The sequence below is a fragment of the Borostomias antarcticus genome (genome assembly GCF_949987555.1).
Source record: "Borostomias antarcticus genome assembly, chromosome: 24".
In the NCBI taxonomy this organism is placed as follows: domain Eukaryota; kingdom Metazoa; phylum Chordata; class Actinopteri; order Stomiiformes; family Stomiidae; genus Borostomias; species Borostomias antarcticus.
In genome coordinates, this window is record NC_140257.1 from 10,749,300 (window position 1) to 10,768,016 (window position 18,717).

Here is an 18,717-nt window from a genome sequence, read left to right on the forward strand (position 1 = left end):
TTTAATTATATGTTCCTGGAGATCAAGGCTCAGTTATGTTCGTGCAGCATCACAGCTAGATCTCATTGACGGACGCGGAACGATTCGTAATGATTTGCCTCTAGGTTTCTAACAGCTTTACACAGGAAAGGAGGGGGGTGGATCACATACTGTATCTCCTTCACCGCCCACGTGCAGCACAGCACCCAGCGAAGGGATGCATGCTGGGGTATTCTGCCAACACGCTCGCCACACGCTGGCTCGCATCGAGGAGAGGTGTTGCTTGGAAGCAGGGGGCTGGAGTGTCATTGCTTTTGTACCACAGCACTGCACTGTCGTTGAACGTTTCTTTGAAAAGGACGAGCTTGTAGCGTTCAATTTTGCTAAACTGCGTTGCTCTCAGCCATCCGCGGTCTGAAATAGTTCTCCATTGTTTACCGTTGCTATAGGCAACTTAACTTGCCCGTTGGTATATCGTGGTTATTGGCAGGGTTATGAATGCGTCTCGGCCAATCACAATGTGCGGTCGGAACTAGATTTTGTATAATTCCCTTTAAAGAGTATGGACCTTGGCTTAATGACCTTCTATGGCTCAAACCACTTCAAATAGCTGGTCAAGTGATGAAAGTAACTAACTCCTTAGTCACAAGTGTATAGAAATAATGAACGATAACACTGATGGGCTTGCAGATATGGTTCTCACTGAATGTTACTGTATTTTACTACTAATATTCTAGTGAGATTACAATAGCATTAATTGGAAGAAATGTCTTAAACCTTGCATTGTCAAGAGCAATGTAGTAGAAACAGCACAATGGAATATGGACTTGGATCAATACCAGACATAAAACAACCTCAGGCATCATGTTGTGTCTCCCTGAGTGAATGTTCTTCAAATTGCATTTCTAAGGTGGCAATATCCGTTTGACATCGCTTTCTGTGATAAGCTGACGCATGAGAAGGTATTTTTAGTATACGCCTGTCTCTCAATCGCATGTTACTGTAGTATTGTGGGTAATGGTTGCTATGGTGTGTGTGCGCTTGGCTACTAGGACAGCATATTGATTAACTCCTTCTGGGTTGCGGTCATATCCTTAGTAATTCACCTATTGTTATGATAATGAAGCTTCTCGGGCTAGCCAATGGGTTATAATCTTGTTTGCCGTTCAGGAGACGTGAAAGGGTTTGCCTTATAAATGTGGTGAACTTTTAACCCCAGTTAGAAGCGCAAGCCCATTAGTGGTCAAGCCTGAAACCCTGAATCACATTTGGTCAAGGATCCAACAGAGACAGATCCAGGGGCAGGCTTTCTGGCTAGAACAGGGACAAGCCCTGGGGAATCAGCCTGCCAATACTCCCTCAAATGTCAAAGAAATGAAACGGCGCCATTTAGTTCATCCTGTCACGAAACACAATACCTACACTGCTCTGAGCAGGAGATAAGCAATGCAATCAGCTCTGCATCATAATTCATCATCCATGTCACTGAGCTGTATGGAATAGAGTCTTCATACCACAGTATTATTACACATGTATTATTATGCAGTCGCACCACCGTACAGTCACTGATATTAATGTAAATGTGCAACCTGTGACACTCCTGTGTCAGTATGACAGCTAACACTTCGTGACAGGTGACAGACAGCTAGAGAGCAAACCCACAACACAGCTCCCCCCCCCCCCCCCCTCCTCCCGTGAGCACAGGCAAAGCAGCCATTCGGCAGTGGGATGGATCCAGACTACTAAAGAGCAAGGAGGGAGGAGAGAGAGAGAGAGAGGGGGGGGTGGGTGGGAGTGAGATAGAGAGAGAGTGAGAGAGAGAGAGAGAGAGAGAGAGAGCAGTGGTGGTGGAAGAGCAAGCAAGCTCGCAAAACATAGGGAGAGGCTCTAGACAGCAGAATATCAACCTGCATGTTGTGATCAGTGCTGTAACCGGAGGTGTCGAACAAGCTTCAAGCGGTTAGGCTCACGCCGGGGTGGTCGTCCAGCATCAAGAGGTGGGCTTCCACCGCTAATTGTGGATCAGCGCGAACGAGGAAGCGGAGCCCGCGGAGGCTGCAGAACGCCGGCTGTCAAGCCCAGCGGCAGTTAGGCGGGAGGTCCCTGACCACCACCACCACCCCCCCACCACCCACCCCCCCATCTCCCCCTCGTTTTCCTCCGGGGAGACCAGAGAAGACAGCCGCACAAAAAAAGGGAAGGTGCGAGGGACCAGTGAGCCATCTCTTTATCCCACCCCCCCCCCCCATTCACAAATCCACCGCATCCCATTATCACGGCAATGTAGAGGCGTTCGCTTTGCTTGGAGAGGAGGAAGGGTCCCGTTGACTCTCCGAGGCTTAGCCCCCCCCCCCCCACGCTCTCCGAAACGCCGGTCCTTTTCATCGTGACTCCCGTCCCCCCTCCGCCTTCTCCTTCACATCCCCAACCCCCCCCCCCCACCCCACCCCCCCACCCTCCCTTCCTCCCTCCCCAGCGTTTGTTCATTTCATTGTCCCTTTCACTCCACCCGAGACTCACAAGAGGCATTGGCTTTTCAGTAGAAGTGCGTGTCTGCGGGAGCTGTCATTGTGTTTGGCTTCTCCACACGCTAAAGACCGGGAGTGAGGGAGCAACAGAGGTAACGGAAGCGGACCCCGAAAGAAGCGCGGGAGGAGGAGGGGAGGGGGGGGTGGTGGGGGGTGACCCGGGACTACAGGAGCAACTGACACCCTCTGGAAGGTGAACTGTGACGAAAGAGGCATCGAAATAGGGACCGGCGGCCGTTTTAAGACAGCTGTTTAATTTATTTTTTCCGCGAGAAGGAACGGAGCCGCCGCGCCGAACGCCGACCGTTGGCTTCCTCCGTTCCTGTTGCTAAGCAAAGTCCCCCAAGCCGAAGTTCTCGTCGGGGAAAGGTGTGCTGCTCCGTCGCAACCATGAAGGGGGACTCAGAGGAGAGCATCGAGAGCATCAGGCCTTCCAACCTGCAAGCCTTCGCCAACATATCCACCCTTCACGGCATGAGCCACATCTTCGCCTACGGCCACATGACATTCAGACGGTTCCTCTGGACGCTCTCCTTCCTGGGCTCGCTGGGCTTACTGCTGCTGGTGTGCATGGACCGCGTGTCGTACTACTTTGAGTACCCCCACGTCACCAAGCTGGACGAGGTGGCCGCCCCTAACCTCACCTTCCCCGCGGTGACCTTCTGCAACCTTAACGAGTTCCGCTTCTCCAAGATCACCCGGAACGACCTGTATCACGTGGGGGAACTTTTGGCCCTCCTCAATTCTGAATACAAGATAGCCAACCCCCATCTGGCCGAGCCAGAGGTGCTGGCCGCCCTCAAGGATAAGGCCAACTTCCCGGCCAACTTCAAGCCCAAGCAGTTCAACATGACTGACTTCTACAACCGCACCGGCCATGATATCGGTGACATGCTCCTGCAGTGCACGTTCCGTGGGGAGGACTGCTACCCGGTGAACTTCAGCATTGTGAGTACCGGCGGTTTCAGTTGAGTCGTGTGTCATTATGTCCTCCCCAGACTGAACCATGGGGAATTTTCCAAATTATTCTGCAAGCTCTCAGCCTTGCTAGCGAGGTTTTATGGGCACACTAACTATTTATCCTGAACGAGACAAAAGTAAACACCGGGGTTCTATGTAATCCATTTGGTGTCCTCGGGGATCACAGAAGGCCGGCTGGAGGTAGACATTTCTTCACAGCTGTCATACCATTCCATTAAACCTGGGCTTTTATGTTTTTCTGGAATTTAGGAGAGGGCCTTATAACTCATTTGAGATTTGGTGCGTTGATCGTCTGCAGAAAGTTCAGCCAGATGCTTAATGTTTTTGTAGCCAGAATTGAAAACCTAGAATTGCATAGAATGTCCTACAGTACCTCTCACTCACTGGGTTTTAGCACAGGCTACCATGCTAGGAATTGGTTACTCAGACTACTAGGTTGGCCAGTAAAAGATAAGAAAGGCCAAGACAAAGATAAGAGATGTGTTGTTCTGACCAACATGTACTCTCAAGCCAGGGTCTTTCATGCGCCAACTGAAATGTCAACCATGTAAGGTCCAACCAATAGGTTCCTGCAATGTTTTGCTCATGAGGTACCATCCTCTGAGTGTGATAGTATTTGTGTCCAATGTCTGTTGCGAAACATTTAATGTAATGTTAATTTATTATTCATGGAAGCAGCTCTGTTATATGTGATACATATGTATGACAATAATTATCTAGTAATCATTAATCAGACAGTGGCAAGTTTGTAATCAATTTAAAATGCCAAATCATAACAGAGACATAGTAACAACACGTGAGACAGAGAGTAGTCTTATTTAGAGAAAAATATCCCTGAGAAGTCTTACATCTCTCTACAACCAATCGTTAATTCTACCTTTCTTTTCAATTTGGGCGAGTTCTGCTCTTGAACACCGAAATCTTCAAAGGAGTTTATTTTGATCCTCTGTGAATATAAGATTCTCCTCCAAGTAAGCTCATTAGAAAGCTAAAAGCCAAGTAATGTATCTCAGAGGATGAGTTGGCTAATCTACTGTCACTACCACTGCTCTGTTGTAATACCTGATATGAAGAACATGTTGAGACTGCCAGAGAAGATGTGTTTGGCTCTAATGGAAAGCTTCTACTTCTCACAGCTCCCACGATTAAAGCAGAACCAATTCACTTCTATTCTTATTTTTCTGCAAATCCTCAATGGAGATCTACAGTCAGCATTTTCTACAGGCTCACTGGCTTGATCATCACGCACTGCAGTCTGTCACATCCATTTGCTCCCTTAGGTGTAAGGGGAACCGTTTCAGGCTAGCCACATTCTTTTAGAGTTATTAAATGATTCAACTGGAACGCCTTTCCCTTGCTTTCAAGGCTCACCTTATTGGATTTTCCTTGCAATATTTGTGGATGAACTTGGCATCATATGCCTTCTAGAAGAATCGTCTGTACTGGTCTGTTCTACTTATTAGCGCCATCCCAATTGCATCACAGGCAGAATACATCAAGGAAATGAAAGAACAGCAAGGCAAGGCAAGTTTATTTGTATAGCACGTTTCAGCAACAAGGCAATTGAAAGTGCTTTACATGGGACATTAAAAGCCTCAAGACAAAGTGCAAGAAACACATAAAAGGTCATATAAAGTGAAATGTAAAAAAGGACATTTAAAACAAAATATAGGAAACTACAGCTCATCCTACCAGTGCAGCAGATGATGCTGTAGCACTCTTTCTATGAGAGTGATATGGTCAACAGCATGTAATTGTAGCCCAATATGTTGAAGCCTAGTTAAGCCTAGCTCATAAGCAGTTTGTCTTTCTATGTAATATACAGTACAGGTTCAATATTTGCAAGACAGAGTGAGACTTTCCATTTTGTTCCAACGGTAGAGATAATTTTAATAATAACATTATGAAATACCAGATGTTGTGAACCCTAGAAAAAGGGTTGGAGGGCACTCAAGCTCCTGCTGAAAATGTTGAAAAGTAACATAATGACTCAACAAGAGGTTGTATGAACACATTCATGTTCTGAATTTGGTCACACGAGTAGTTCTCATGTTAAACACCTGTCCTGTTCATCCAGACATCTTTTTGATGTTGCAGTGACAGACTTTGTCTTTGATATCAGTATGAACATACAGTATGATCAGGCTCATTTAATTCCTTCACCCCCAAATAATGTACTGTACCTGCTAAAACCATACATTAGCATAAGCATAGTTTCTTGTTCTTTTTTGCTTTTCTTTTCTTAAAAAAAACTTGTATTTTGTGTGCAATAGAATTTGTTGCCTGGCAACGGTCAACAGTTTGGAGAAGCTAATCAATCATGGGTAACTGCTGTTGTAAAGCTCGATTGAAAACATTTGCAATGTTTAAGAGCTGACTGAAGTAGACAACCCTGGAGCCTATCTTTTAGGATGCCGATTTCGTTACTCTCATTGAATATTGGATAGTGAATGACTGTACACTGTAGCACATACACCATCACCATATAGTGCTTTATATAGACAGACAGACATACAGACAGACGGGCTACTTTATTGATCCCCCAGGGGTAATTGTGGTTGTATGTTGTTAGATGAAGAAGGTGAAGCACTGCTACGCAATACTCCATTATACTCTCCCCCTGAGGGCACAGAGAAACGTTTGACAGAGGTAGGCAGCAAGCCAACAGTCCAATACCCATCTGGCTGACATCTGATCACAATTCATCTCTCACAACAACATCAGGACCCACCCTCTCACACACTAGGCAAAACGCAAAGTATCCTAGCCTGCGTATGAACCAGGATGGGTGCCGACCGAATCTGAAGGGTCCTATAGGCCCAAATGTGGGGTGGGGCTGTTCATTGGTTGACCGTGCTGACATGGGGTTTGATCAGTGTGCATAGTGACTTGTTATACACTGTACAGCCGCGCACTGCGTCAGTTTCAGGAGACAAATTGGTTTCTGGAGACATACTCTGCTTATTATGCTTAGTGTTATTGAGCTGAGAACCGCCATGACACCACGGTGCTGATCCCATTTCAGCTGGCCGTTCGCCATTCACTCTGAACAGGGAGTCTGGCTCATCGCTTTCAAAAGAAGCTCTTTGGCCCCTGAAATTGCCCCAGAATGCTTTGAGCCTGCTTGCTTTGCTTCAAAAATGTGTGCGTCCGTCAGAGCTTGGACAGAAGCCCGTGGGAAGCAAGTGTGGAGCCGCATGGACTCTCACAATCCTCGCAAGCCCCTGTGGCTTTGGTACCTGGTGATACTTGCTTGCTCAAGCAGTCCAAATTTTGGTTTCACACTGGACACATGCATTTGTGATTAACTCTGCTGACCACCACTAACATCGTTTACAATAAATCCAGTCAGTCGATGTATTTTACTGTATTACGTTCACTTGAAAATGGGGCTACATTCAAACCCATAAACATGTATTATGTTTTGCTTGCAATACCATACATTTTTTAATATAGTCTTATCAAATTAGTGAATCTGTATTCACTGGCAGTATACTATAACAGGAAGGGATACCACAAGAAATGTTCAATTATTCAAATTTCCTTTGGGAGGTGTAGGACAAAAGATTTACAATGCAAAGCATTATGGGAATGATGAGCTTTGACCTTGAGTGAGGAAAGAATTCTGGAGTGTGGTGAAGCTTGGAAATTCTTGTGTCCTTATTACAGGAAAAATAACTAATTAAACTACCAATTAAATAATACATTCATTTGCACAATTTCATATCAATTTCAACAATTTCTCCTCAGGAATAAACAAAGTAATTAACATGTTATCTATCATACCAGGGTTTATATATTAAACATGGCATAGAAAATAATCCCACATTAAGGTGACACTCACTGTGCAGTAAGGCCACTTATTTTCTCCATTTGTGTTTGCTCAATGGTAAGCTAAAGTATTGCTGTAAATAGTGAGCTTCCACTGTTGGAAAGCCTTGTCAGTTGTCAGACAGGTTTGGGCTTTTAATTACCTTCTCCGTAGTTAGAATGCCATTGTTAAAATCGTATTCAGCCTATCGTAGAACTGTATCTAAACCATGCATGGTAGAAAAGAAGATGGAGGATACAATAGGGCTGATACTAGCAATCATCAAGCAATTTAGAATGCTTCCATTTGAACTTGGATAACATAGCGGCACTTTCCAGCACTTGAAATTAATATGATCTCTGTCTAGGTGTGAACTACTGTATGCCTATGAAAATAGAACAGTAGTTTAGGCTCCCGATGTACTACAGTGCTGAGACAAGGCTGTTGTCGATATGTTATTGGCTAGCCATATTGAAGAGACCACGGCCAGGGTATGCAAAGAGTTTCTCCCTCACTGATGGACATGCCAGCTAGTGATCAAGAGGTTGATGATCATGATCTGATAGCTTGGATCTAACGCCCCAGTCTTAAATCTTGACAGGTCATGACAAGCCCCTCAAGGCTGCAGCTCTGTCTTTTTCTCACACATCTTTGTTCAAATCAGTATTCATTGGCGCGTTTTGCTGAGACGTGGTCCTCTTTTAAGAGCAGAATTGGCTTTCATCTCATTTTCTGGATGACAGTAGGTGTCGAGGGCTGGTGTGATGAGGCCTATTAATATGCCTCATTGAGTGTCTGGTGGATCTGCTCAATCCACAATTGAATGTCAACCTGAAAATCAATTCTGCCTCCAACATGTTCTGAATGTTTATTAATTCCCCTTAAACTTAGCCCAGAGAACCTCATAACACATTTGCACAGGTCTTTAAGAGTTGTAAGAACTTACCTCAATGCACCATCACGCACGCCCTCACACTCTCACACACAGCAATACTGTACAGGCAACAGGCAATACACACACAGGCAATACCGTACAAACAGACAGTCATTTCACTTGCTGCCGCCCTGATTGTGGCCTGTCTTGCATAATCATAAACGGTGCTGCGGATCCAAACTCATTTACATTCATAGGCTGCAGTACGACTGTAGGATCTCTGTCCCAGCAACAGGGCCTAAGATCACTGATTTAAATAACATCTCCTGGGTATGACTAAGGCTAACTAAGATCCATTCTGTGTCAATGAGAGGTAAAGTCATGTCGTTAAGCCTGTAGGATATTGCTGTGATTCAATATCGAGCTTTTTGTCAGATGTACTGGTAGTACTGTGCACTGTGAGGATAAGAGAGACGCCACTCTCTCCAATAAAGGGATGGTTTCCATGGAGAAGCTAGCTGTCACACACTGTCTATGATGCTCAGTGCCCCAGGCTGCATCTACGCGTTTGGCAACCCAGTTTAGCGATAGCACCATTGAGTTTAGGGTTAAGGAAGACCCTAACCTTAACCCTAACCCTAACCCTTAACCTTAACCTTAACCCTAACCCCAACCCCAACCCCAACCCTAACCCTAACCCTAACCCTAAACTCTATGGTGTTCTTGCTAAACTGGGTTGCGAAAAGTAATCTCGCCCCCAGGCTATTGTGATGTGGCTCTGCCGTGGTGCGGGTGGGGAGGGGGGGACTGTTTACGCTGACTAATATGGCCAGCTAAGCATTTTTTTGCATTTCATGAATATGTAAGATCCTTGTCTTCAAGGAGACACTGATACTGTATAGCAGAAGACAGAATGAACAGAGCTTTAAGGAGTTTTAGCTGTGGACAGTGAGGTCTAGTGGGTCCTGCTACACGCACAAGTTTTTTTTAGTATGCCCTGACGGGACATTTCTAGGCACCAGGAGGACCCTTGAGCAGTTACACTCCCCCAGCCAAAACGAACCTCCAACTCTGAGGCCTTGGGATACGACCGGAGCTACGTTTTGGCGCTCGAAATACAGTGCTGGATTTTAGTGTAATGGGCAGATTTTGGAGAAAAAAAAACTAGGCTTTTAGGAATAAGCTGTAACACTGTGTTCACTTCACATTATAAAAATCAAACAGGTGATTTATGAGTTTGAGCTATATAGTGGATATCTATCTTAATGGATAATATAACCTAGTTAATATCAACTTTGAAATAAAAATAACAGGAGTCACGAAGGGACAGTTGACGCACAGAGAGAAGGAGAGCAATACTGTCAGAGGCACAAACCTAAATTAAAGGAGAATTCCACCCTAGAACAACATTAGGCTCAACAACTAGACACCCACAAAACAATAAAGAACTAGAGGGGCTTGCCTCCCACCACCACCTCTCATGTTCTGTGCTCTCCTACTGGCTTTTTGAATTGGTTACTGTAGCATCACCTGTAGTTTCCTCTTTCTACTTGGCATCTTTCCTCTCCAATTTCCAAAATGCTGCTAGTTTTGTGAAGACTTCCCATTCACATTGATTAACAGCCAAGCAGAGCAGTAGTGGAGGGAGGAGTGGGCTGGTTCAGAGTCTGCAGACAGTAGTTTACAAGATGTACATTTGAGATGGGTGTTATACAGTTATACATGTTAAATCTATAGTTGAGATATAGTTTTCTATGAAGTCAATCATTTTAATGTGCAGACACTTTATTATCATCCACCTGAAAGTGTTTGCAGTTTACTTTGAATGCTTGAAGTTTACATTATCGTTTAAATGCAAGTTGAGACACTAGTCTATATTCGGACAGAAAAATTATGGTAGGTGGGCTCTAGCGTTCTACCCTTCCGGATCGAGCTGAAAAAGTAAATAGACACCAGCCTGTTGACAAGAGCATAATTGATCATGGCTGGATCATGGATGTATTATAAGAAGTGGATAAGGCATGCAAAGATGGCGGCCCATTCAATCCAATGAAAGTTGCTCAGTGGCGCATGAAGCAAGCCCCCATGGCCAGGAACAGCCAGTTTTTGACATAGTGGCCAAGCTCGGTATCGCAAGTGGCGCCAAGAACCTGAAACCTATGAGGAAACTGAAACCTAATGAATCATGGTCAAAATTTAATGGTGAGTTCCTTGGCCCATGTTGCACCCCTCCACCGAGTTTCATGCATATCGGGCCGGTATTTTTTGTTTAATCCTGTCCGCCTACAGACACACACACACACACACACACACACACACACACAGACAGACAGACAGGGGCGAAAACATTACCTTCCGCCCTGCGGGGCTTTGCCCCTGGGGCGGAGGGAAAAATGTGGTTTCCTTGACTATAGTTGCACTGCATAGCGCATGCTGTTGCTTTCACCGGTTCACGCTTTGAACCTGATTAAACCAAGACCGGACAGCGTGAATTGACGGTCAAACATTAGTTGCCCTCAAATAAACACAATCTAATACCTCGTCTCTGATTCATTAGTCCTCCATCCCAGCAATCAAAGATCTGGTGCCTAAATGGTAATTTTGTGAAATAATTTTCCAACAAATGTTCTAGATCTCCATTTTGGAAAGTGTGTGGATTGCTACCAGTAGCTAGCTAGCTAGACTAGCTAACGTGATTGTGATTGAGATTGACTGGCCTCGTGTCCTCAGGCTCTCCTCGGGTGATTCACAGCCAGCTGAATGGCTGGGCTATCATGACAAGTTTTGATTGGATAAACTGTCCCAATGTTAAAATGTCAATGGGAATTCTTATACTGTATAAGGCACTCGAAAGCAGGCATACCCTAGGCCCACTTTTAAGCATTTTGACAAATCACAGGTTAGGTTACACTACATCTCGACCGATGACATTTTTGATTTTTCATTTGCCTTGACTTCCCTAAGCCAGACGCCTTTTAGCTGGTCACAATGTTAAGTGAATGACGAGCTAGTTAGACCGCTGTCAATGGACCGTAACATGGCCTGTTTATTACACAGATAAGAATGAAGCGATAAGCCAGAATACACGATGCGGTTAAGTGAAAAACATTCAGAAAATCAATCTTTGTGCCTGCTTTCACTGAAAGAAGGCACAGAAATCAAGTTTTATAAGGTTTTGGATGGGTGTGGCAGGCTTATATTGACATATACAGTGTAGGAGAAAACGACTCTGGCTGTGGACCAATTAAACATTTGTACTCACAGATGTAAGATTGATAATGTTAAATACATGGGGACTAAGCTTGATAATGTTAACTCCATGGGGACTGGTGGAAAAGTAGCCTGGCTCCACAGTGACCCTGACATGGTGGAATTGGAGTCTAACCTCTGACTGGAAAAACAAACAAACAAACAGTACTGGTCATCACGTAGAGCGGTCGGCAGGGACGAGGTGGCCATCAGGAGCACCGGGAGTTTTCCCAGTGTCCTGGCGGCGCGCTAACTGGCTTGGCCTACAGGCGAGAAGTACCCCCCGCGAAAAGTACCCCCCCCCCCATCAACAAATCACCCGACAATAAGAATTGCCTTGCCGACAATTTATTTAAAAAAGCCCACTCATTTCACGTTTACAAAACTAAACTGAAAGTGTTCCATCTCACCGCATCGGCGCGTCGCAAGATCACTGGTCTGGGGCTACATTTCCCAGCCTGAATTATTTCCACAGTCCGGCCCTGGTGGTCGGTTGGGGTTGGCAAGGTCCCCGGTTCGATCCTGGCTTCCGGAGTGTGCAGAACACTGAATCCCAAAATCGCTCACGTGCGGCATGGTGGCGCAGTAACTAGTATTGGTGGACCAGACATGGTGGACGCTCCAGCCACTCGTGTGTGTGTGTGTGTGTGTGCGTGTGTGTGTGTGTGTGTGTGTCAGCATTGCTGCCTACAATGTGTGATGTGTGCATGTGTGACACATAAAGTTGTTTGTTTTGTTTTGTATGCAATTCAGTCCTAGAAATGGAAAACAATTCTTAAATGTTTGTTGGTTGTGCCCTTTTCCTAGACAGAAAATAGCTTTTCAATTATTTTTCCTTAATGGAATTTATCTCTGGGGTGGTAGCTGGCTCTAAGCTATTGTCTGGTTTAATTTCTGTTCTCGTCCTCCAATTAATTTTGTTTTCTTTGTGTGCTCAGTGTGCTCTGTCATGCCTTTTACCTTTGATTTGTCCCACAAGAACCATGCATGCTCACTGCAGTGATGAAAAGCTTAGGTTTGTAATTGAATGTAAAATCCATTCCATCACTGCAGTTTATAGAAGGATTTTATTCTGAGTGCAGTATGCAATGACCATTGAACTCCTGTGGGCGTTTATTAAACCAGATGATTCTGCTGTTGTGTCTCTCTGTTAGGAGAGGCGGTGATAAGAGGTTTTCTGATGACTCTTTTCTGCTGACTATAGTCACGTCTATTGTTGCTGTTCTTAAGCTATTCCCATCTCTAGGACACATATGGTCAAGACTCTAGCAGACCAGGTGCAAACAGTAAAAGCCAACTAAGGCACTAATGCAAACAGTGGATAAGAGTGTGAGACTGAGCTATGTATAGAATCCAGCCACACCGTGACTATAAAGCTAGCACAAACTCAATGCCATTTTGTCTGATCACACTGAGTACACTGTACTGTCTGTGATTGAACCGGGGTCTCGTATGCTAATGTACTCAATAAATCTGATTGAGTCTGATCTACGATTCGGTTCCGGCGCACTACTTCCTTCCTCTCTACATTTGAATCTTCCATACCAGAACTCCATCATTCATCAGGCGGTAAGAACTGTGAGTGCTCTTTCAAGCTGGATTCCAAACGCAGTCCCAGTCACGAGTCAGAGAGCACGCAGCGACAGGCTGACAGACACAAAGCTGTTGCAATCAAGCGAGACACACCAGCCTGCGACTAGAGTATGATGTCACCCCTTCACTGTCACAGTCGGTGTTTGTGTGCTGGAAGTGAACAGACCATCGCAGTTCCCCACAGAGTCGGTTCATTTCCTGACACCCTTTCTCTGAGGCTGCCGTTGCTGCCGTTTTTTCATCGGAACACATTAATTGTAGGAGACTACCATTTAATTTCTCTTTTAATTGAGCGTATCAAGCTATTTAGTAACACAAGGTACTCCTCGCATGGATTGTGGATATGAATATGGAGACTGTTAATGATGTTTTGGTTGGCGATCCAGAGTTTTGCTTTTGAAATATATCTGACACAAACTCTCACGATATGATAATCTGACAATATTTTGCCCTCAACACCGATTGTATCACAGTACAGTGATTCTACGATAATCGATACATTATAAGACAATTCCTCAATGATACAGCATAATATCTATATTAACTGAAGATAAAAAATACTACCATAAAGGCAAAATGCAGGAATTATGATTTTTATTCATTCACTGCAGCATTCGCTGGTTGTAGTGAACAATGGAACAAACAATACATTTCATATCTCTTACTGTTAGCTTAATGTCTCTTACAACATACAGTACACACATACTGACTGCAACTTGTCCATGTGTGCCTGCTATCAATCCAATATTAAATAAAGTACCAAAAGCCCAAACTGCCCAGAAAGCAAGAGTAAAAATGTTTAAAGGACTTGTTCGAAAAAATCACAATATTTGCCGATGTGTATCGATAGTTGTATCGCAAGTGGCCACGATACGATAATTGCGGTATTGATTTTTTGTCCCAGCCCTACACAAAACAGTGGACTACTACAGTACCTATTGCCTAACTTATTCACACCAGTAAAACAAATGTGAAAGTATCAGTCAGAGCAAATTACAGCAAAGAGACCGGCTTTAATAGAATGGTCTGTGGCTTGATTAGAAGGGTCTGTGGCTTTATTAGAAGGGCCTATGGCTAAGACTGAAATTTTAAAATCAACAGACATCCACATAATTATATATGTGTGTGTTGATGCACATGATACACACACACACACACACACACCCATACATCTCAGAGGACTGCAGTGCCTATGCTCTCTGAGAAGTTCTAATTCATTATTTATGATCTCCAATCAGTCGAGACAAAATGATCAACAAGCAGCGAAGTACAAAGCTTGCACTCTTATTCAGCCCATGATGTGTTGACGCCAGTCATAATGTGTTGACACATTTTCTGATTAAGCTTTACAGGAACATGCAAACCAAATAGGCTATAGTGGCAAAACAGTCCTACTCAACTGCCTACAGTTCACCATTGGAGCCATGCATCCCCCTGCTTATCTCACACCTTCAACCTTATTCCCAGCCATACTGTAGGTATTGTAAAAATAAAATGCTGGATCATGAATTCAAACAATAACAGGGCCTTGGCGTTTTGGCTTTTAATAAATCCAGATTAGCATTTTTTCTCCCAGCAGCATGTAGCTACTGATTTGAAATCTCATCCCATGGTACCGCTACGACAGGCCAGTCTGTTGCCATGGCAGTGTCTCCTGTGATGCATGTCGGGAATTATCAAGAGCTGCATTACTCTAGAGGTTTAGCACTACAGTATTACACACACGCACGCCCACACACACACACACACACACACACACACACACACACGCACGCACACACACCTGTCCTCGGTTGATCATTAGACGCTACAGCCGGCCCCTATTAGATAATAGCTGGTACCATATTAACTAGGGTCACTTCAACGGCAGTGCGATTCGTCTCCTCAGACCTCTCTCACATGGTCCTCTGTGTTCCTCTACTCTGTGCTCAGACCTAACCGCCCACAGACCCATGATGCACAGCTGCAACAGTCTGTCATTGCAACACTGATGGATCTGCGGTATTGCAGAGGATTTCCAAGTATGAAAGACGGCACTATCCATTAGCCTACTTTGATACAAATCAATATTTCAAAGGGCTAGCCTCGTGAGACCATTCTGATGTCGAGAGCTCACGCCGTTCCTCGCAAATCAGTGTGAATACTGTCGATAGAGGAAAAATTTGAGCCCCATCGGAAAACGATCTCGCCAATCAGCGTCGGCCCTGAGGAATTTGAAATACAAACCGCTACGCCGGGCGGGGTTATGACAGCGAGGAGCGGTTGAAGTTAGCGCGTGATAGACCTTTTCAGATTTTGTTTCAGATGGTTCATCCAATCACCTGCCGAGTATTCTTGAAAGTGCCCGTCCCTTTCCAAACAGTCTCCAACAGAGCGTTCCCAGATGGTTATGTGAAGCAAACCATCTGGAGCGTCTGGTTAACAAACAGCCATGAGGAATACCTGATACTTTTTGGTTGTTTTCACTAACAAGCTATTGTGAGGCAGTTTTGTGTTTGAAGCACCCATTGAGAATGGTATTGGATCTGAGTACTGTACCATTTATTCTGCTCCTCCTCTACACCATCCCTGCATGAAGGGTCTCTAGCTGTAATACTGTATTTGTGAAAAGATTAATGTGATGAAGTTCATTGTCGAGAGCAAATCTAATTAACTGTCAGACTCATTGACTCACTTATTTCCAGCTCGCTGCTCGTTTGACGATAAGCTAAAGCTATCTCCAGCGTTTGAATTAGTGGAAGCGATGCGTTCTCCCCATCCGGATTCGCGCACTGCTCGGATGGCGTTACGGCGGCACGTCAGACGGCGAAGGCCTTCCCCGAGTCCCCCGTATCCCGTTTGGCGTGCGATTCACCGATTCACAGCGGGACGCCTGTAACGAGTTCCGTTTTTTATTAGAGAAGCCTTTCCTGTCTCCATCTGCGCTCGGGAGGAAGACTTCCTCCCATTACCCAAACCTCCCCCGAGGCTCATTAAGGCTCTGAGACGCGAGGATACGAAATAATGGCTTCTTCGCAAGACACTTGAGCCTCAACACAGGTGCCTCGTGTTTGAAATGAAAGTGGCCAGGTCTTATCAAGGTGCTCTGCTGTCAGATGGGGGCTACTGTGAAGTCAGCGGCGTCACAGAATAGGCACTGTGTCTTCTCTATCTACTCTGTCTACTTCTAACAGTGTAGCTGCAGCCTGTGTGGTCTGGTTCACGGACATTTTAACTCCAAAGTGACCCAGTGTCATGTGGCTTATGTTGCTGAGACAGAATGAAATGCGACGCTGGGCTCCAGCCGTGCGAGTCTGCCTAGTCAAAGAGGGAAACAGACCCACTGCATTCAGCACCTGAGAAAGGCAAGCAGTGAAACAAGCTGTGTTGTTGTTGTTGAACTCGGAGGTACATTATGGTTATCTGCAATTTAAATGAGCTCACCTATGTTGTTTTAACCTGTGCATGGAGAGGAGGAGTGATGACTCATCCCTTTTTTACATTTTCTCCTTCTGTGCTTATCTCCAAGTCGGTGTGTGTGTGTGTGTGTGTGTGTGTCCTACAGCACAGTATGCTGCTGTCTCCTTCCTGCCTCCCCTCATCTCACTGGGTGACTGAACACTGCTGGTTTACTCCACGTCCGCTAGCAATGCACAGCTTTACTCAGTCTGTTTGGATCCCAAACATGTAAATCCCCCAGAATACGGTCTGATCTGAATAGTGTGTTAGTGTTCTGTGAAGAATGCTAATTGCAATTCTCCTTTGTGCACAAACTACTGTACATGTTTCACTTGTAAAATGATTAACTTGGGATGTGTCGTATCATGTTCACCAAAACAGGCCCTTCATAACTCTTGTTATATTACCACAGCAGACACAAATCGACCACTTGTAGCACCTTTGTTTTCAGTAAGAAAGCTTTTAAGTCTGTATTTTAGAAAAAAAAGATATTGAAAAATGACTGTTTAGCAGCCTGAGAATACAATGATTACAGAGATAATTTAGTGCTGCGCTTATGGTATTGTCTCTCCATTTAAAGTTCAACCAATGCAGCAATCGGATAATTAATGTCCCTTGGAAAGTTCAGCCATACCCAAGGGAATCTCTCCCCTCCCTGTAAATGCAGTTCTGTGTGTGTCTCTCTCTCTCTCTCTCTCTCTCTCTCTCTCTTCCCCCTCCCCCCCTCTGTCTTCCTATCTGCCAATATAGCCGATTAGGGCCCTCCACATATCACAGCCACAGGAGTGCACTCCTTCTTGAAGGCACTTTACACTGTTCTTGTTATTTAGAAACGACTGTTTTAAGTTGGCTGCTGGAGTTGTCCCTGATGGTTGGATCCAGGCCACTTGTTCCTACAGCAATCGTTTGATAATGTGCCTCTTTCATCCAGCACCCTTTGATACTCACACCGCTGATCCTCCTGTCTAAACGCCTCGGGCACGGCGGTTCGAGCAGGCCTAGTTTACAGTGTTAGGGCTCGGTCAGTGTTCAGCGATCGATGTTCAAGGTTGGGTCAAGGCCACGCCGTGCCAGAGAACTGCAGGAGCTCCACCGACGGCTCCGGAGCGGAGGAACCCGGGGCCGGAGCTCTCCTCCCGAGGACGGCGTTGGTGGGGAGGCTCTCGGCAGACCAAGCCAGTCTGTCCATGCCTGTGCTGACTCAGACGCGGCACATCTGCCGGCCCATCTCTCTCCATCTCCCCCCCGCATATAAATCGAGGTATCGCCTAACGCGTTTATTATCTGGCGCGTGGCCGACTGCCGTTTCCAACTTTTTCCGCGGCGACGTGCCAACGCTCATGGCGGGGGCGTGGTGGGGGGGGGGGGGGTGCGATGGTAGACGGGAGCTTTGAAGCAGTTCAGATGTGTCGAGCGTGAGTAACAGCCGAAGCTCGGCATCTGTGTTGATGACGTCATCACAAACTAACATTAGCTATGCTTTTTGATTTATTGTGTACACTCGACGCCTACTGTATATCATACAGTAGTAAATGATGACGCGAATGCGAATTCCTCTTACAACCCACGTCTGTCCTTAAGCGTTGGACAGTGGGAGTGCCGTCTGTACCACGTCTGTACCAAGCCAACATTATTAATCAGTCAAGATGCCAGGTACAGACAGCTCAGCCCACTGCTCAGATTTACACTCACAAACATGGATTTGTATACCTCTTGTACTGAACTGCCACGGTCCACAGTATTGAAAGCAGCAGTTGGGTCAAGGAGCACCAGAACAGCAGAATTACCTGAATCGACATGAGATTATTGAACACTTTTGAAAGGGCTGATTCAGTGCTGTGGTGTTGTCTAAAACCAGACTGGAACATTTCATAAATACCATGGGCAACAAGAAATCATTGCAGCTGAATAAAAACCACTTTCTCCAAAACATTAGACAGAAAAGTCATACGGGTAAACGCAATGTGTTGACTGTTACAGTACGTGTTCAGTCAATTGATTCCCCAAGCTGTGTTGGAGTCTAATCTAATTAGCCTGAGTTGAAACCGATATGAGGGTTAAAGATAGGCATTCATAAAGAATCAGTCTTGGTCAAGATTTAGGATCAAGATCCATTTTATTGGCATTGTATACAGTTCACACATTCTAGGAATTTGACTAGAGTAATAATGACATACGCTGTTGCAGATGATCATGGGACAGGGTGCAGGACAGGACAGGACAGGACAGGACAGGGCAGGACAGGGTGCAGGACAGGGTGCAGG

General features: G+C 45.3%; 1 protein-coding gene across 1 annotated transcript in view; it reads left to right on the forward strand.

The window, feature by feature from the left end:
• Positions 1-2,897: 2,897 nt before the first annotated feature.
• asic1c (acid-sensing (proton-gated) ion channel 1c) overlaps positions 2,898-18,717 on the forward strand; it is a gene marked incomplete at both ends in the record, with an annotated part of 75,743 nt that continues 59,923 nt past the window's right edge. The window contains one exon of the mRNA XM_084458397.1: positions 2,898-3,455. Coding sequence (XP_084314523.1) covers positions 2,898-3,455 — 558 coding nt within the window. The remainder of the gene's footprint in view (positions 3,456-18,717) is intronic.